This window comes from Garra rufa, chromosome 23 (assembly GCF_049309525.1).
Source record: "Garra rufa chromosome 23, GarRuf1.0, whole genome shotgun sequence".
Classification (NCBI taxonomy): Eukaryota; Metazoa; Chordata; class Actinopteri; order Cypriniformes; family Cyprinidae; genus Garra; species Garra rufa.
The window spans coordinates 22,393,084-22,413,858 of record NC_133383.1 but is presented as its reverse complement, the minus strand read 5'-3'; the positions used below and the strand labels follow the sequence as shown (position 1 = coordinate 22,413,858).

Genomic DNA, 20,775 nt, shown 5'->3' with positions numbered 1-20,775 from the left:
GATCAGTGATCGATCCCCTATTGTTTGCTACAGCTATTGCTAGCCATAGTGGTGGCCAACTAGCCCCCTCAACGTGCATAATACTACGTTAAAATATACATTACAATGCTGTACAGCGCTGTAGCATTGCAGTTCCAATGTCTTTAATTGTTAGCACTGCTGTAGAGGTGAAGTTTTGTCAAGTTTGCATCGAGTGTACACACGCAAGGGTGATCAGACGGTTCCTGCATGTGTAGCCAAGTGTCACGGCTCATATTTTTTATATGCAGTTATGAGATAGACAGAGAGCATTTGTATTTAACACTACATACACAGTATATCATACACAGCCTTCCTCGCAGAATGTGATTGCCTTGGAAATCGTCAGGTTTTAAAATCGTTAAACCCATTAAATTTAAAAAAAAAAACACATGGCTCCATAGCGCCATCACTCTGCAATGTCGCAATGACCATCATTTGTCAGTGCCTTACTCCTCAAAGTTTAATGAGTGTGTAAATGACACGAAGTTGCCGACGTTAGCTACCTTAAAAACAGATGGACGCTATTTGATTGGGTTCCTATGGAGACCAGAACAGTAGCATCCAATCTGATGTTAGAATTCGTAATGTCGGCACTCATCGTTTACTCAGGAAAAGGTCCTATAGGGAAATAACAAGATGAATAACAGTTTACAAACATTACAAACCAGTGTGCTCATAATTAAGGCAGTACATTAAAATAGTATGGACACACCAATTGGCAATAACAAGTAGCAAAACCAGCTGTTTTGTACAGCTAAAAATAGCTGAATGCGGCTGAGACCGGTTCCAGAGCCATAAAATGTACAAATGGCAAAACCAAGGTGGATAACTAATCTAGTAAAGAGGAAGAGATGGTCTGTTGACGTTAAGTTTGAACTGAGTGATCTGTGCGCGACACATTATGAGCCAAAAACGGTATTTATTGTTAATTTTTTATTTCTTAACTGTGGGAATTTGAAAGCTGAGACTCATTCCTAAAGTAACCTACTCTGTCTTTTGTTTCGGCGTCGTCAGTTTCCTCTTCGCTCAGCGTTTATATTGTGCTGCAGGAGCGCGCCAAAAGTAACGAAATGGGCGGGTCTTTGCAAAGGGTCAGTTAAACCAATTTAAAAGCAGGGCAAAAAAAACGACAGACAAACGCAGTTAAATAAAAATAACGCGATGCCTCTATATGCGTTTTAAAAGCTGAACTTTTGCTACATATATGTATTTGTTTTTATTTTGCGCCTCGAACATCTGAAAAATGACGCAGCACGTAAGAGTAGCGCAGAGGTGCGTTTTAAAAGCTGAACTTTTGCTACATATATGTATTTGTTTTTATTTCGCGCCTCGAACATCTGAAAAATGACGCAGCACGTAAAAGTAGCGCAGAGGTGCGTTTCAAAAGTCGAACTTCTCGTCAAACGTCTGAAAAGCAGCCAGTAGCAGCGCGCATGTTTACATATAAAAACGCTTAAAAGCAAGTGAATGCAAAAACGTGCTTTGTTTGTCCCTAAATCCTAATTATGGGCTGTTTCACAGGCCGTTTCATGCGAGGACGGGAGCTGTTGTGCTACAGAGGAGAAATCTGAATCCGGCCAGACCCCAAACATTGCACAGGCCTTGGCAGCGACTCCTGTACACACACAGAGTAGGTCTAAACCTGTCACTGTTAGCCAGATGATAAATGCGTACACTGATAATAAGGATAAGGTACATTAAAAACGCTGAACAGTTTGCCCTTGTGCAAATGTTCAGCACTGAAATCAAATGCTAATGCTGTTTACTCAGGTGGACGATGGGAAACAATGACCAGCTCACTAAATTTACTCTTGGCTATTTCAGGCTGTGTGTTCTGTGGTAAAATAAAACATTGTAGAAATAACACATGTATGTAGAATGAAATGTAGATCTTGTTGGCATAGATGGAGTGTGTGAATTAATTAATTTTTAATGAGTGTGTGTGCTTTAATAGCTATAGGAGTCGCCCTTGAACTCTGTTGGTACTGCTTGAAATCTCTTCCCTCTGAGGACCACAACATACCTCAGGTAGTGGAAAAACTCATGTTTCTTTTTAATATGTGTCTATATCAAATATAGGGCATGCTATAATAGATTAATGATGTGGTTTGTTTGCCTTTTAGTTCTAGATAGACTGTGGGGTTGGATTTCATTGAACTGGCATGCATTCAGTATCTTGTTGCAACCATTTCAGCTGGTTGTAAATTATGTAGCTGAGTTTTGAAATATAACGCTTTGTTCCCGTATGTGTCCACTAGATGGAGGAGTTTAGTAAATGTTTTGTTTTAGCTGCAGGCGGACAGTGAGGATCTAACACTGCCCCCCAGTGGTGGACGTTTGCACTATCAGCGGGACCCCAGGCCTCATTTTGGAGTACCCCACTCTTCTCGCTCTGTGTCTTTCCCCCTGTGGGACAGTGATAGGCCGAGGGAGATGAAGAGGGGAGAGGAGGAGGACGAGGAGGTGGAGGCCGTGGAATCTGTCAGCTGTTGTCCGCACTGCCATCTTGGGCTGCCACGTGATACACTACGCTGGCATGAGGTAAGTAGACACGCCACACAAGTTGTGTTCGGAATGTAATACTAGTATACTACATCGTATGTTGCAGAACATAAATAAATATGTAATTAATATTTTTTACTGCTTACTGAATACTGTATGTCATACATTGTATACTGTTTATATATTTATGTTATTCACACAGACATGCACACACTGTATATTGCTATTTTCCAGGAAATAAAAAAATTAATATTATAACTAATCCTTAATTCTATAAATGTAATAATATATAATAATCCCTTAAATGTCTTCTAAAAATCTGTAATGCATTTATAGTAATACATGTATAATAATAGCATAAAATATTATAATAAAATAAATAAATGTTTAGTTTATTGTATTGTTAATAATAATAATAAATAATAATACACATTTTTATGTCCATGTTTGTTATTAGAGACAACATAAAAATAGTTTGACAAGTAAATAAATTGATTTACAGTTGAACAGTTGAAGTCAAACGTTTACATACGCCTTGCAGAATTTAGCACTGCCCTACAAAAGCTACAGAAGATACTTGCGTGTTTCCCAGAAGACAAAATAAGTTAAATGTACCCCGATCTTCAAATTCAAAAAGTTTTCACCCCCCGGCTCTTAATGCATCGTTTTTCCTTCTGAAGGAAGGTAAACATTTGAACCTTCTGTAATAGTTGCATACGAGTCCCTCAGTTGTCCTCAGTGTGAAAAGATGGATCTCAGAATCATATAGTCATTGTTGGATAGGGTTCAAATACACAAAAATGCTGAAAAACCAAAGAATTTGTGGGACCTGAAAGATTTTTCTGACAGCAGGCAGTTTAACTGTTTAGGACAAACAAGGGACTCAAGAACAACTATCACTAAAAAGAAAAAAACACAATTGTGGATCATTTATGTAACAACACAGTATTAAGAACAAAGTGTATGCAAACTTTTTAACGGGGTCATTTTTTAAAATTCAATGATTATTTTACATTGTAAACTATATGTACACATCTTTTATTTAAAATATCTTATTCAGGTCAGTACTAAATGCATTTTGTATGATCCCACTTATTTTGGTAAAATAATTCACATTTTGCAGATTCTACAAGGTGTATGTAAACTTTTGACTTCAACTGCACTTAAGAATGGAATTTTTTCTGACTTTGCTTTCATTGTTGTTTGATTTCTGTTTTTTTTGTGTTCAGGCCAAGTGTCTGTTGTTTGATGGACAGAAAAACAATTCATCCTAATAAAACTGTCTCCTGCAACTGTCTCTCCATCTGTTGATGGCTAAAATAAGCTATGCAATTGTTGATATTTATGTTCAGTCCTATTTTACCTGTTTATAAGTTTTAATATATTTGTTCAATAATATGTTGTAAACAATTTAAGGACTGGACTGTGTGAAATAATAGAATTGCCTTTCAATAATACAGTATTACTGTTCTTTGAGGTCAAGAACAGCGTTCAACTGCTTTCAAGCGAGATCCAATTATTTATTTCAGCAGTACATTGCACGCTTTTTCATTTGTCAGCAGTGAGATAATTGAACCTTTCAAGAGTCATGGATTTCTTGTCTTTACTGTTCACTGCAGTACTTATTTTATTCACACTATTATAAGCTTGAAATGATGCTAATGCATTATGTGCAATGTTGTCAAATAGCATTAACTAAGGATGAATCAGGAATGTATTGAATTGCCCAAAGTTTGCTAGCAATATGAAAAACATCATTGTTAAAACTGTGTACATGTGTACAATAAAATAGTTTCAAATAAAACTTTATACGGCCTACATACAACTATATCAGTCTCTGTAGTGTGCTATAGTGCATGTGTAAACCTTTGTGTTTGATTACAGGCGAACAAGGAGGAACAAGGGGTGGGTGATATGCTGGTAAACATGATTAATTAGTAGAAATTTGTCAGCCAGTAGAGATTTTAAACTATTGTTTCTATCGTGGTTACAGGCTCACATGACGTTGCTGTGCTATGTGGTCACGGAAACTTACTGTTTTTAATCATTACGGTTTTAGAAAGAGTGATTTTTAAGACTTTTTTTAAGAAATGCAATCAGCAGCGAAAGAGAACTCATTTCGCCATTTGCACACGCTGTCATAGAGATAATCACGTGAATTTTTGCCGCTTTATGGCTTTGAACAGTTGAATACACACACTTGTATGTGTCAAAATGCCTGTTTTTGAAAGTATCCTCGTAAACACAGTAATTTAGATTTTAAGTGAAAGCAAACAGCTATGAAAGAAACCCATGTGTAACAGTATATTGGATCCGGGTAGATCTTAAAGTGACAGCAGTCTTATATTCCTACTGTCTGTCGTTCAAGTTAATCAAACAACAAAAGAGAGTAAATCTCTCACTGCTCTTGACTAAATTACTTTTGTAACTTTAATAAAAAGAAAAGTGTATTGATTGACACATTCTGGCCAGGATTTTTTATATTGCTTAAAATATCCAGGTTTTGACTTTGCTTGCACGGCGCAGTGTGCCGTTTCAAGTCGAACACACCTAATATGTACGTGTATTTGCATCGCTTTGACCGTTCTCTGTAGTTCCCACTTTCACATGCACCACGATTGGTTGATTATGTACAGTGCCTGCATGTTATTGATCAAACTAGTGTTCTATCATTACCTTCCGCACATATGAAAACAGGAAAACACAGCCAAACCCTTTGCATGTTTTAGGCAATAAAAAAATATCATGTTTTTCTTTTCAATTTGTACTGCCCTTCAGAAGCAACAGAAGATACTTACATGTTCTCCAGAAGACAAAATAAGTTAAATTTACTCTGATCTTCAAGTTCATATTTTTTCCTTCTGAAGCATCAGTGAGTGTTTGAACCTTCTGTCCCTCAGTTGTCCTCAGTGTGAAAAGATGGATCTCAAAATCATAAAGTCATTGTTGGAAAGGGTTCAAATACTCAAAAATGCTGAAAAACCAAAGAATTTGTTGGATCTGAAAGATTTTTCTGAAGAACAGCGGACAGATAACCTGTTCAGGACAAACAAGGGATTCATGAAGAACTGTCACTAAACAAAAAACAGCTGTGGATCATTTAGGTAGCAACACAGTATTAAGAATTAAGTGCATGTAAACTTGAACTGGGTCTAAATTCAACTATTATTTTCTCTATATGTAAACGTCTTTTATGTAAAATATCTTATTCAGGTGAGTACTAAATAAAAAAACAACATACATTTTGTATGATCCCTCCTATTTTGGTAAAACAATTAAGATTTCACAGATTCTGCAAACTTTTGACCTTAACTGTATGTACATTTCTATCTATTTTAAATATACGTATAGATGCAAAAAGTCTGTATCTCTTTGTCTGGTATCAGCAATAACCAGATGACTGTGCTGATGACAATAAAACAAAATCTGTACATATGCAATATCAGTAGTCCAAAGAATGGTAAACTTAAATTCATATAAAATAATATTGGCATGTGCAAGATAGACAACCAGGAAAGGGTCAAGCAGCTAGACAGAGTTCTCAAGAAGTATTGTCACATGTCTAAAACTGAGCTCAAAAGATCTTCTAGGCTTTACTACAGCAAGGGTGCAACAGCAATGTTTCACTCAAAAGTGTATTATGGGGACATATGTTAAATTATACATTCTGAGGGCACCACTGTCTAAATAAGTTAGGTTATTATTTGGAGTAGGATGAAAAGGATTTCAAAATACATGGAACTGTGGATGAAACCTTTGAAGATAACTGAAATTATCCAGTAGGTTGGGCTTTTTTTTTTTTTTTTTTTTTTTTTTTTTTACAACAGGGCTTTAATTATTTACCCTCATGCAAACACTTTGAAGAAAATCACCTTTAAATTAGAAGCTTTAAATGGTTTGACTGGACAAACATTTAACATATTCACATATTCAGTTCCCTTTTCCCTCTTCCTGGTAATTTAAAGTTCAGCTGCTAAAATATACTAGTAGAAAAATGTCCTTTCTGTGCAATCATTGTCATGCTGGAGCTCTTATCGCCAGCCCTAGTTTAGGCTCTCGATAGGAATGTGTGGCCAAGAGGTGGGGTGTGAAACTGGAAAAATGTTGGCAGCATTTGAGGGACACATCTGCAGCCATATTCAGATCCCCCAGTCTGTAAAAAGCACACAAACCATGGTACTTACTCAAAACACTGTCTACATTTGAATACTAAACTGTTTGTGAAGTAGTTTTGCATGTGTGTGTGTGAAACAAAACCTACATTTGAGTGAGCAATTCACACCAGTTACACCCAGCTGCTACCAAGCAAACACCCACATTCACACAAAAGACAACACTTGTCATGTACTATAAGAACCATATATATATATATATATATATATATATATATATATACACACACACATGTTTGTTTTTGTGAATTGTGGGGACATTCCATAGACGTAATGGTTTTTATACTGTACAAACGATATTTGCTATCACCCTAGACCTTCCCTACACCTAAACCTAGCCCTCACAGGAGACTGTGCATATCTTTACATTCTCAAAAAAACGTATTCTGTATGATTTATAAGCCTTTTGAAAAGTGGGGACATGGGCAATGTCCTCATAAGTCACCCTCTCCTTGTAATACCTATGTCATACCCATGTTATTACACAAATTTGTGTCCTGATATGTCACAAAAACAAACACACACACACACACACACACACACACACACACACACACACACACACACACACACACACACACACACACACACACACACACACACACACACACACATATAAGAGGGTATAAACAGTATCTGAAGCAACTACAAAAGTATTTCATGCATTCAACAAATGGTCAGTGAAGAGAGGTTCTCTTATTTTCAGAAAATGTTGATATTCAAGTTTTCAATTCAATCTTGCTTTCATGATTTAGCAATTTTCTAGCTAGCTTGCAAGATAGCTAAATAAATAAACTACCAACAGAATAAATGTGACCCTGGACCACAAAACCAGTCATAAGGGTCAATTCTTTGAAACTGAGATTTATACGTAACACATAAACATTAATAAGCTTTCCATTGATGTATGGTTTGTTAGGATAGGACAATTTGATACAGCTATTTGAAAATCTGGAATCTGAGGGTGCAAAAAATTCTTAGCAATGCATATTAATAATCAAAAATTAGTGTTGATATTTTTACGGTAGGAAATTTACAAAATATCTTATATCCTAATGATTTTAGCATAAAAGAAAAATCGATCATTTTGACCCATACAAAGTATTTTTGGCTATTGCTAAAATATAATTATCCGTGCAGTTACTTATAGCACTAGCTAGTTTGAGATCAAATGTTCGTTTGTAGGATAAACTTGACATAAATCAACAAAAAAACATTGTTTTTAATTTGAATAGCTAAGCTTGTATTACAAATGCTGTAAACATTTAAGTAATTAAAATCAGTACGCATTTAAAATGTTGTATACAATGTGAATTCAACATATCACGCAAGTGTTGTACGATTGTAAGAAAATCAAAAACCTTAGATACGTTCTGCTACATTAAACGCAAACCTTCTCTGATCAAACATATTATATTTTTAACATAAACCTGCTAGAATGTGGGTGTGGTTGTACTGTAATTGGGCCAATTGAATCGGCGAATGTACCTTATTAATATTACGAGTAACCCAATAAATTAATCAAATGTTTAAAAACGACCAATGATTGAGTTCGCTGCCTGACCTCTATATTAATATTCATGAGCTCGTCGCCGCCACGCCTCGCAGTGGTCTTCCTGTGATTGTGTTGTCTCCGTCCTATTGGGCAGACGCATTTTGCGCGTCGTCACACAGATTTTCACTTTACACGTAAAAGATCTTTAAAACATGTCGTCTTTGTATAAACCGTTTTCTGTTTCGGAAGGGCCGTGCAAAGATGCGATACTGAGGCGAGGATGCACGCCGCTACAGCATCCTGCAGCCATGACCCGGATTCCCTCCGCTGGCGGGGGCTCGACGTGTACTTTTACCCCAATTCCTAACATTTATCCAGGCCAAAGGAATCTAGCAGCCGCAGCAATCGGAGGGAGAAAAATCACCCATCCGTGGAAGGCTATTCTCGCAGGTAAATGCGTATTGTGTTTGTGTTAGAAGCACACAAGCGCTAATGTTTTGTTATGTGCGAGCCACAACAACAGTCATGCGTGATTACGGATCAAATTTCTGGCGTGCGCGTCCCCTACAGTCTGCCATTACTGTGAAACTCACTGTCAGTCCATGACCCGCATGTCTTTGCCTGGTCAGCCAGATGGTAGCTTCCAGAAATCTCATGTATTGACTCAGTTGATATCAGTTTATACAGGATTGGATTCTTAAAATAGTGTTTTACTAATGTAAATGTAAACTTAACCGCTTTATCATATTCCAACTTTGTTATTTCAACAACAGACACATGTTTGTTTGCAGCGTTCATGCAATAGTTTGTTAAACAGTTAAAACAAAATGACCTTGTATGGAACTGACTGTCCTTGATGGAAGTTAAACAGCTGTAAGCTTATAGGAATCACATAAATTGCCTCTGATGTCACTGAATGTATTTAGATGCACTTTATTTACTAAAGATATTATTTTTACCCAGGTGGCATTGCAGGAGGCATTGAGATCTGCATCACATTTCCAACAGAGTATGTGAAGACCCAGCTACAGTTAGATGAACGAGCAAATCCTCCACGGTACAGAGGCATAGGTGAGGATGCCTGTTGTTGAAGGAGTAGTTCATCCAAAAATTAGTTTTTTTTGAAAATGTATTCACCCTTCACGGTGTAGATAAGTTTGTTTCTTCATCCGAACAGATTTATAAAAACTAATTTTAAAATACTGAATCAGGAGCAAAATATGTCTGAATCAGGAGCAAAATATGCACAGATCAAGCACTGTTTACAAATAAAAACATTTCTAAACAAATGTGTAAATTTAATGTGAGAGAACAACTTTTTCATTGAAGGAGGTGATATTATGGATTATGGACTGATACTTTGGTGAGAAGCAGCAGTTTTGTTTCGTACAAAGGCAGCTTTTCACTTCAGAAGACATTAATTGATGGACTGGAGTTTGGTGGGTTACTTGTGGCTTATTATGATGTTTTTATTAGCTGTTTGTACTCTAATTCTGACAGCACCCATTCACTAAAGTGGATCCACTGGTGAGCAAGTGATGTAATGCTAAATATCTCCAAATCTGTTTTGATGAAGAAACAAACTCGTCTACATCTTGGAGTAATTTTTCAGCTTTTTTTCTTTTTGGGTGAACTTTTGTACTACAGTCGTGGCCAAAAGTTTTGAGAATTACATAAATATTGGAAATTGGAAAAGTTGCTGCTTAAGTTTTTATAATAGCAATTTGCATATACTCCAGAATGTTATGAAGAGTGATCAGATGAATTGCATAGTCCTTCTTTGCCATGAAAATTAACTTAATCCCGAAAAAAACTTTCCACTGCATTTCATTGCTGTCATTAAAGGACCTGCTGAGATCATTTCAGTAATCGTCTTGTTAACTCAGGTGAGAATGTTGACAAGCACAAGGCTGGAGATCATTATGTCAGGCTGATTGGGTTAGAATGGCAGACTTGACATGTTAAAAGGAGGGTGATGCTTGAAATCATTGTTCTTCCATTGTTAACCATGGTGACCTGCAAAGAAACGCGTGCAGCCATCATTGAGTTGCATAAAAATGGCTTCACAGGCAAGGATATTGTGGCTACTAAGATTGCACCTAAATCAACAATTTATAGGATCATCAAGAACTTCAAGGAAAGAGGTTCAATTCTTGTTAAGAAGGCTTCAGGGCGTCCAAGAAAGTCCTGCAAGCGCCAGGATCGTCTCCTAAAGAGGATTCAGCTGCGGGATCGGAGTGCCACCAGTGCAGAGCTTGCTCAGGAATGGCAGCAGGCAGGTGTGAGCGCATCTACACGCACAGTGAGGCCAAGACTTATGGAAGATGGCCTGGTGTCAAGAAGGGCAGCAAAGAAGCCACTTCTCTCCAAAAAAAACATCAGGGACAGATTGATCTTCTGCAAAAAGTATGGCGAATGGACTGCTGAGGACTGGGGCAAAGTCATATTCTCCGATGAAGCCTCTTTCCGATTGTTTGGGGCATCTGGAAAAAGGCTTGTCCGGAGAAGAAAAGGTGAGCGCTACCATCAGTCCTGTGTCATGCCAACAGTAAAGCATCCTGAGACCATTCATGTGTGGGGTTGCTTCTCATCCAAGGGAGTGGGCTCACTCACAATTTTGCCCAAAAACACAGCCATGAATAAAGAATGGTACCAAAACACCCTCCAACAGCAACTTCTTCCAACAATCCAACAACAGTTTGGTGAAGAACAATGCATTTTCCAGCACGATGGAGCACCGTGCCATAAGGCAAAAGTGATAACTAAGTGGTTCGGGGACCAAAACGTTGAAATTTTGGGTCCATGGCCTGGAAACTCCCCAGATCTTAAAACTTGTGGTCAATCCTCAAGAGGCGGGTGGACAAACAAAAACCCACTAATTCTGACAAACTCCAAGAAGTGATTATGAAAGAATGGGTTGCTATCAGTCAGGATTTGGCCCAGAAGTTGATTGAGAGCATGCCCAGTCGAATTGCAGAGGTCCTGAAAAAGAAGGGCCAACACTGCAAATACTGACTCTTTGCATAAATGTCATGTAATTGTCGATAAAAGCCTTTGAAACGTATGAAGTGCTTGTAACTATATTTCAGTACATCAAAGAAACAACTGAAACAAAGATCTAAAAGCAGTTTAGCAGCAAACTTTGTGAAAACTAATATTTGTGTCATTCTCTCAACTTTTGGCCATGACTGTACATGAATAAACAAAATGTGTGAATGTGTAAGAAATAAAATGCATAACCTGGATTTTTTTTTGTGTAGGTGACTGTGTTAAGCTGACAGTGCAGGATCATGGGTTGAGAGGTCTGTACAGAGGGCTTAGTTCATTGCTTTATGGATCCATCCCAAAATCTGCAGTACGGTAAGAAATGTTGGTTTTTAACTGTTTAGCTTAAATAGTGTTTCTTTTGCTGACGCTTTTCTTTTTGAAATTATGGCAGGTTTGGAACATTCGAAGTTCTTAGTAACCCCATGAGGGATGCCACAGGTCGGCTTGACAATAAAGCAAGTTTGCTGTGTGGGCTTGGAGCGGGAATTGCAGAAGCGGTGTTGATAGTCTGTCCAATGGAAACAGTCAAGGTAGGACTGTTACTGGTTGTTTTAGTTGTACATCAAGAGAATACATCAACTTAAAGGGATAGTTCACTCAAAAATTTAACTTTTGTCATCATTTACTCACCCTCATGTCGTTCCAAACCAGTTGTTGGTCCCCAATGACTTCTATAGAAGGGAATGGAATGCTATTGAAGTCAATGTGGACCATCGATTATTTGATTACCAGCATTTTTGTTTTAAATATCTTCTTTTGTGTTCAACATAAGAAAGAAACTCATATAAGTTTAGAACAACAAAGTTGAGCAAAATTATGACAAAATGTTAATTTTTGGGTGAACCATCACTTTAACTAGTCCTTTGTGATATATAATCTTATATTAAAATATGTCCTGTTTATATTACTTTCAGGTTAAGTTCATTCATGACCAGTGCTCTCTGAGGCCACGCTACAGAGGGTTCTTCCATGGCGTACGGGAAATAATTAGAGATCAAGGTACTAAAATGAAACCACTACAAACTTATATATTCATAGCAACAGTAGGAGGAGATGAATCACTTATGAATGTATGAAAACTAGAGTAGCATTAATCAAAACACAAAATCACAATAAAAATATACAAACTGTCTTAGGCCACTAGTATTTTCACTAACAAATTTTTTTTAAGTCAGTTATTTTAATCTTTTGCTGTAGTGTGTCAGTAGAAAATATCAGTTTACATTTCCAAACATTAGTTTTGCCATTAATTGTAATAATCCAGTGTTTTTTTTTTTTATTTGCTCTAGGAGTCTGACAACAGCCAGTGCTCCACACAGAGATCTGATCTCATGATTATCCAGTCTGTCTGAAATGACATGAAGAAATAGAACAAACTGAGACGAACTAAATCCAGTAGAACTGTGGCAAGACTACTTCAAGAAACCTACCCGCAAAGCTACCTGAAAAAATATAAGCAAATGTACCTAGGGCAAAAGCTGCTTTAAACACAAAGAATGCTCACACCAAATGTTGATTTAATTTAGTTAATAGAAGTTCACTGATAAATAAAGTCTATTTATGACATTATTTTGACAGCATCCTCATTTTACAGCATTTTTACACAAGCGCCTAAAACCTTTAACAGTACTGTAGCTTTGCAGGTAGGTTTCTTGAAGCATCTTGGAGACGTTGCCACAGTTCTTCTGGATTTAGTCTATGTAGATACATTTGCTTATAGTTTTTCAGGTAGGTTTCTTAAAGAAATCTTGCCACAGTTCTTCTGGATTTAGTCTGTCTCAGTTTGTTCTGTTTCTTCATGTCATTCCAGACAGACTGGATGATGATGAGATCAGATCTCTGTGTGGAGCACTGACTGTTGTCAGACTACTTGGGCAAACAGAAATCTCACTGAATTAATATAATTAATGGCAAAATTAATGTCTGGAACCATAAACTGATATGTCCTACTTGAAACACTACAGCAAAAGGTAGAAATAACTGACTTTAAACCATTTTAGCTAGTGAAAATACTAGTGGCCTAAGACTTTTGCACAGTACTGTATATAAAGAAAATAAGAATTTGTGAAAAATGAGGCATTTGAAGCATGTTAATTAATAAAAATAAAATATAAGAAGGTAAAATATAAAATAAATTGCACAAAGCTATAATGTAAAATAAAATAGTTTTTGAAAATGAAAATCATTTTCAATCGTGTCTGATATAAAAAAAAAGAATTTGTGAAAAACGAAGCATGAAATATAAGTTAAAAAAATAATCATTTTTTAATAATAATAATAATAATAATAATAAAAGATAAAATGTAACAAAGTAAAATATAAAATAAATTACATAAAAATGAAGCATGAAATAAGTTTTTGAAAAACAAAAATAATCATTTTTTAATAATAATAATAATAATAATAATAATTAAAGCTGCAAGCAGCATTTAGCGGGGTTCGAGTATTTAAGGCCTATATGGCTTCTAAACTGTTAGGGTGTTGGCCAACATGAAATATATGGCTGACACCAGAACATATCCATTACGAAGAATACACTCACAAACAGAAACTTACATTGAAATGAAATGGTTAAACTATTGTGTTCATTAAGCATGATTACAGACACAGACAGATGCACACATATTTTGTTGCACATAAGAGATCTGTACAATAAATGATAAGTGACAACATGCTTAAAACTTGTGTTTTTAAGATTTGATATATCATTGTCATGTTTCACAGTAATCATAATCATGTGAAATTGTCAAATATGATATATCTGTATAAATTAAGTTTTAAACTTTGGCTAAATGTGATTTGAAAAGTTATAACAGTGATTTAGTATCACTTACATATAAATTCAAAACTACATGAAGCCATTAAACCCTACAAAGCACTGTTATATTTAAATGTGTAAGCCCATTAGTGGTATTTTACTTCCATCTAGTGGCTATAGTTGTAATTTTACTGAAATAGAGGTGCATTGTTTTTAAGCTTTATAACTATTAAATTGCCTTTTTTTTGCCCAGTGTCCATAAACATATGCTTGTTTTGAATCATATGATGCCTAATTTTACCTAGGTTTGTGAATTTTTGTTTTATTTTAATATTTGTAGACTTAAATCTACACTAGTTAAAAAAGCATATTATGAAATGGCTCTGTTATAGCTGTCCAAATGCAAATCTTCAACATTTTTTTGATAATTATTGACTAAGAGAGTCTGGAGAATTGTACTGCACTGATTTTATTGAGTATGGGTTGAAAACCCAGGACGAGTTCACCAAAGTATATTTTTTAAATTATCTCACGTATTAAAAGAACAGTTTGATTTACAACATTGGTCCTAGAGGCAAAGTTGATCAGAATGAGGAGATGTATCATATGATATGAAGATATAGTGTATATGTGAAGATATTGACGTTTAATTGGGTTTTAAGTTCTTTATACAATAGAAATATCATGTTTTTGACACCTTTTTAACTGTTATAGCGCCACCTATGGTCCGATCGTCATGAAACTATGCATGCTTGTTACGGGTCATCTGCTACATGTTGTCACTGATTTTTGTAAAGTTTTGAGTTTTTGTTTAGGTTCTATAGGCTTTTGAGTATATGTGGCCACGCCCCTTTAATAAATGAGCCCATTATAGCTAACCAAAGGACTAAATTTCACATTTTTTTGATAATTATTGATCTAGAGAGTCCAGAGAATATTACTGCAGTGGTTTGATCAAGATCGGGCAAAAAACCTAGGACTAGTTCGCAAAAGTAGGTTTTTGACATATTTGTGAATAGTTAATGAACGATTTGATTGACAGCAATGGTTCTTGAGGCAAAGTTTCTCTGCATGAGGGGATCTATCAAATGATATGCATATTGTGTGGATGTGTGAAACGCCACGCGATTACAGAGCCAAAAAACTCGTTAGCGCCAACTAGTGGCCGATTTCTTTCAAAATTCTTACAGACCTTTAGGGGCATGAGTCGAACATGTCCAGCGAGTTTGGTTCCGATCGACCTCCGTTAACCTTGTCAAATAGGTGCTCAAACTTCATTGGCCAATGGCGGCCATGTTTTTTTAGATACGCCAATGTCCTCATAGACACTTGTGCCCCTTTGGTCCAAGTCACTGCATACCAATTTTCAAGTCGATCGGACTAACGGCTGTGTATTTATAGTCAATAATATGTTTTTTCCGTCTTATAGCGCCACCAAGTGTTCAAGCTCCGCAATTTTTTTTGATTTGACCAAGGATTGAGCTTATACACATGTGTACCGAGTTTGGTGAAGATATCTCACTCCGTTCAAAAGTTATAGCCATTTTAGTAAAAGTGGCCCCGTCGGTATCGAACATTTTGGTGGCCCTTTGCGACCGTGAGTCAAAAATTTTACTTTTTTTTGATAATTATTGATATTCAGTGGCCAGAGAATATTACTGCACTGGTTTGGTTCCGATCGGGCGAAAAACCTAGGACTAGTTCGCAAAAGTAGGTTTCGGACATACGTCCATTTTTCGGGGTCAACCGTGCGTCGCAGCTCAAAAATTTCGCAATACACTTTTGTTCGGCCTAACCCAAGGATCGCAGCGATGTAAAGTTTTTGAGTCTACGACAAGTGGTTTACGAGATTATGGCCAAAATGTCCAAAATTTTAGTTTTTTGCGCTGTAGCGCCACCTATGGTCCGATTGGGCTGATACTTTGATAGGTTCTCCTCGATTTTTGCTCTATCTTCTGACCAAGTTTCAAGTCTCTAGCACTTACGGTTTGGGCTGCACGTTCAGTTTTACGGCAGAAAAATAATAATAATAATAAAAATCCTAACAATTACAATAGGGATTCAGTGCTACGCACTCGAACCCCTAATAATAAAATATAACAAAGTAAAATATAAAATAAATTGCATAGGTAAAATGTAAGAAATAAAAGAATAGTTTTTGAAAAATAAAAATGAAAATCGTTTTTGAAAATTTGCGTTATATATTTTAGTCCATATAAAATTTTGTGAAAAATGAGGCATGAAATATACGTTTTTTTAAAAGCAAAAATAATGAATAACAAATAAAATAAAATATAACAACGTAAAATATAAAATAAATGACATAAATATAAAATAAATTAAGCATGAAATAAAATAGTTTTTGAAAAACAAAAATAATTTATCATTTTTGAAAAATAAAAATGATTTTTTTTTTTTTTTTATAAAAATAAAATATAACAAAGTAAAATATAAAATAAATTACATGGGTAATTTGCCATTAATTTATTCCATATAAAAAATAAAAAAAAATGTGAAAAATGAGGTGTGAAAAGTTTTTGAAAAACAAAAATAATAAATCATGTTTGAAAAAAGTAAAATATAAAATAAATTACTTAAAGCTAAAATGTAAGAAAATATTAGGTTTTGAAAAATAAAAATGAAATTGTTTTTGAAAAATGCGCCTAATATATTTATTTTATACAAAAAAATAAGAATTTGTGAAAAATTAAGTCCGAAATGTAAGTTTAAAAAAAAAACTAAAATATTTTATTTATTTATTTTTTTTTTCAAAAAATAAAGTAACAAATAAATTAAATAAAGCTAAAATGTAAAATAAAAGAAAATAATAGTTTTTGAAAAATGTGCCTAATAATATATTTATTGTATGTTTGTAGGTGTTCGAGGGACGTATCAAGGACTCACTGCTACACTTCTGAAGCAGGGTAGCAACCAGGCTATACGCTTTTATGTAATGAACTTGTTGCGCAACTGGTACAAAGGTGAGGATCAGATCCCTGTCCTTCATTTAATAAATTATAAATTGATTTCAACATTGCCATTGAACTAAATGATCATCTTGGCTTTTTCCTCAGGCGATGACCCTAGTCGTGACATGCACCCGCTAGTTACAGCAATGTTTGGAGCAACAGCCGGGGCAGCAAGTGTTTTTGGAAACACGCCACTTGACGTAGTGAAGACACGAATGCAGGTTAGCAGAGACTGATGCTTATTGCTTATTAAATAATATAAAAATGTCTATTAAATACTACTCATTTATATATTTAATGTTTTTTTTAGGGTTTGGAGGCACATCGCTACAAGAGCACATTAGATTGCGCATTCCAGATTTTGAAGAATGAAGGCCCTCAAGCGTATGTTTTTCTCTCTCTCATAATCATTACATCCTTTTCTTTTCTTATGCTTAAAGAGATGGTTCACCCAAAAAATAAATTCTGTCATCATATACTCACCCTCAGGTTGTTACAACAGGGTTCTTAAAGTGCTTAAAGTACTTGCATTTGACTTTTTGAAATTTAAGGCCTGGAATACCCTTGAAAATAGCAATATTCATGAAGAGGTACTTTAAAAGTACTTGAATATTTGAAAGACAATGTATCTATAAAACAAGTGTTTAATGTTGTCAATAAGCACGTATCTTTTCACGCAATTAAAAAAAATCATACCCTTTTCGCTTATTTCAGTTAATATAAAAAAAAAACAATTGAGCTAAGCAAGTAGTAGTACTGACAGTGTCATGTAAACAAGATGCGAAAAGAGGAACAGATTAATCAAATCATTTGATTCATTTACACTGGTACCGCCCCAATTGATTCAACCTCGTGACTTTGATTATTCATTTCAAGCGATTCAAATTAAAAGAGCTATTCATTTTCGAGTTTCAACACCGCTTGTACCGATTTTTAAAAAGCACATAGTGATGGGTGAAACTGAGCTTTTCAAAACTCTGAATCAGTTAAACCACAGGTTTGATGGGTTGTTGAATCTGTGCTCCGAGTCTTGATCTGAAATTATGGTTCGTGAATCATTTTTCAGTACTGGACACAGCATGCATTGCAAATCTTTTACTTTAGATCAGATCTTTGCAGCGCAGATCATGAATCATTTGTTTCGTATCAGGATTTCAGAGCGAATTCGCAAACTTTTTTTTCTGATTTTTTTCCCTTAAACGGTAGAAAACACTATTAAGGCAGTACAGTCATAAAAATGAAGAAAAAAGTTTAAGTAAAAAAAGTGTATAGTTTTGTAGTAATACTTTACACTTCATTTTTGCCATTTTTTATTAGTAGGCTATACTTTTACCTATTTCAGTTTTTTTAGAATTTGATATAGAAGACATAAGTGAGATCTCTGATTGAAGTCCTTAAATTAAAAAAAGTCTGTTTGATTTTCTAATCAAAGAGTTTCTGGACTGTATAGAGTGTTTTCACGACGAGGTACTAAATGAAACAATGCCACTGAACCAAATGAAACTAGCATATTTTGCTGATTATTGTTGCTGAAAATGGTCAATTATTGTCATATTTTGGTCTGTACTAATCGGTTGGACCAGGTAAAACATTCAGAGTACTATAGACTGCCAAAAGTTATAACAAATAAAGATGAAGAGTGCAAAAAACTGTCTGAGGAACAAAAGGCATTTGTTGACCAAACTGAACCAGGATTTCCAGGGCAAAAATCTTAACAACATTCATGGTAGTTCTTATTTCCTAGCCTGGGTTTCCACATGCTGCCTTGCACGCAGCGCGATTTTATTCACGCTGCTAGGCTGCCTGGAAACCATGGACCAAATTTTCACCTCAAATAGGCAACCAATCACAGAACGGGGAGGGAGCAGCAAGACGATGACGCCTTCTATGCGACTCACCGAAGCAGTTTGTTTATAACTATGGATCCAGCATGGCAGCAGACGCGAAGTTATCTTTCGATGCAGCCTTAGATCGTGTTCTAAGTAGTTTAGAACGCAAGTTTATTTAGAAAAAAGAGCAACTTTTGGCGTTCGCTCTACATACGTCATCCGGTATAATTGAAACGATTGGCTATGAGCTACGCACAGACGCATTTGATAGACATTCGTAGCGCCCAATAAACGGCTCTGGGCATTCGTAAACCACGCCTCAAATACGAGAAAATGAACATGGTTCCCAGACCACGAATCATGACGTTGTCATGACGTGGTTTGGCGTTAGCCAGGCTAATCATTTCCAGTCAGGTAGGTGAAATATTAGGCTAATATCTTAATTAATACTGCTCTTATGTATCTTTACCACCTATTAACTTTAGTTTGTCAAAATATTGCACCCTTTCCTGCTTATTAAGTCCTTCTCTATATGATTTTGCAGCTTCCACGTTTTGTCCATGGTTTAGACCGTATCAATTAGCAGAAATATGTATTCAGTAGTACATTAACCGTGCAATCCATGCTGTTGTTTACATCCGGGTAACTGACCAAATCGCGATGCTATTGACTTGTGTAGTTTTTTTTTTTCTCTCCATACTATGGGGACCGACTGCTAATTTATGCTGTCTAAACCACAGAAAAACATGTAGAAGCTGCTAAATCATATAGAGAAGTACTAAGTAAGCAGGAAAGGGCGCAATATTTTGACAAACTAAAGGTAACCCACATTCTTCAAAATCTTCTTTAACCTAAAAGTGAGTAAATGATGACAATATCGGGTGAATTACAGCACCCACAGAACACACTTTCAAACCAAACAGCCTTTTGTTGGCCAATACGGTGGGGCAAATTGAACCTGATGCGAAATCGCTCTCACTTGATCACATGAATTCCTATTGAAATGACTGTGAGAATTTGCTGAATAATTGTAAACATGACCTTTTTCGCTTTGCATCACAGGTTCTACAAAGGAACAGTCCCACGACTGGGCCGAGTGTGTCTAGACGTGGCCATTGTCTTTGTTCTCTACGAGGAGGTCGTAAAGCTACTGAACAACGTCTGGAGAACAGACTGAAGACGGACCAGGGCGCAGAAGCGATTCAGACAGACTGAACTATCCAAACACAGTTGGCCACGTCAGTCAAGTCTAATGATCCAGACTTGAACCGTGACCTCTGGCCTAGAGGATTTAAACCATCCATCTGTGTCTGTATAGTTGAAGCCAGGAGCTTGAGCCATGAGAAGAAACCTGTAGCTTACGGTATAATTATCGGCGCACAAAAATATTGATACATGAGCAAGCGTATCATCAGTTTGCACTCTTCAGTGTCTTCTCACCACCATGCTTTTATAGAGGTCGTCGTGAGAGTCTACTTATGTGGCATGAAACGTAATAGCACAACCGAGTACGCAGAAATATCAATGTAACGCACACGTTCTTTTGTCCTAGTTTACATGTACAGCTCTGAAAATGTGCTTTTATAAGAAGTCTTGATGTTGTCCCAAGTCTAAAAACTGTTGAGGCTCAGACATTCGTGATACTCCATATAAAACTTGCATGCTGAGTGGCATCATCAAGACCAGGGCATTCAAGCTTGATGTTTTGTTTTTTTTATAATTTTAAATGGCAGCTTTTTTAGTTGCACAAGCTTTTTTTTTTGTCATCAAACGTTTTTTCACAAAGGTTGCCTATTCTGTACTAGTTATGCTACTTTTGTGTTCGTGTCTGATATATAAGCTGCGCTTCTTCAAAACCGATTCTGAATACTTCACACAGATTCAATAAACCACATAGGATCAGTTTCCCGTTCCTGTGACCTTATTGAGTAGCCAATATTGATCAATCGATCCAACCTTTTGAGTTCCATCTTAAGACTCT

General features: G+C 36.0%; 1 protein-coding gene across 1 annotated transcript; it reads left to right on the top strand.

Moving 5' to 3' along the window:
• The first annotated feature begins 8,300 nt into the window (after positions 1 to 8,300).
• Positions 8,301 to 20,696, top strand: slc25a1a (solute carrier family 25 member 1a). Its single transcript, XM_073829459.1, has 9 exons — positions 8,301 to 8,640; positions 9,154 to 9,261; positions 11,451 to 11,550; positions 11,630 to 11,768; positions 12,153 to 12,237; positions 16,873 to 16,977; positions 17,071 to 17,186; positions 17,276 to 17,349; positions 19,857 to 20,696. Exons 1-9 carry the CDS (start codon positions 8,403 to 8,405, stop codon positions 19,969 to 19,971), a joined length of 1,080 nt encoding a protein of 359 aa, XP_073685560.1. The 5' UTR covers positions 8,301 to 8,402; the 3' UTR covers positions 19,972 to 20,696.
• Positions 20,697 to 20,775: the final 79 nt, after the last annotated feature.

What these genes read in the sequence shown, in the direction of transcription:
- slc25a1a (XM_073829459.1), top strand. Translation starts at nt 8,403, where the DNA reads ATGTCGTCTTTGTATAAACCGTTTTCTGTTTCGGAAGGGCCGTGCAAA. An exon ending in GGAAATAATTAGAGATCAAG is followed by an intron (nt 12,238 to 16,872) that starts GTACTAAAATGA and finishes GTATGTTTGTAG; the next exon opens with GTGTTCGAGGGACGTATCAA. An exon ending in GTTGCGCAACTGGTACAAAG is followed by an intron (nt 16,978 to 17,070) that starts GTGAGGATCAGA and finishes CTTTTTCCTCAG; the next exon opens with GCGATGACCCTAGTCGTGAC.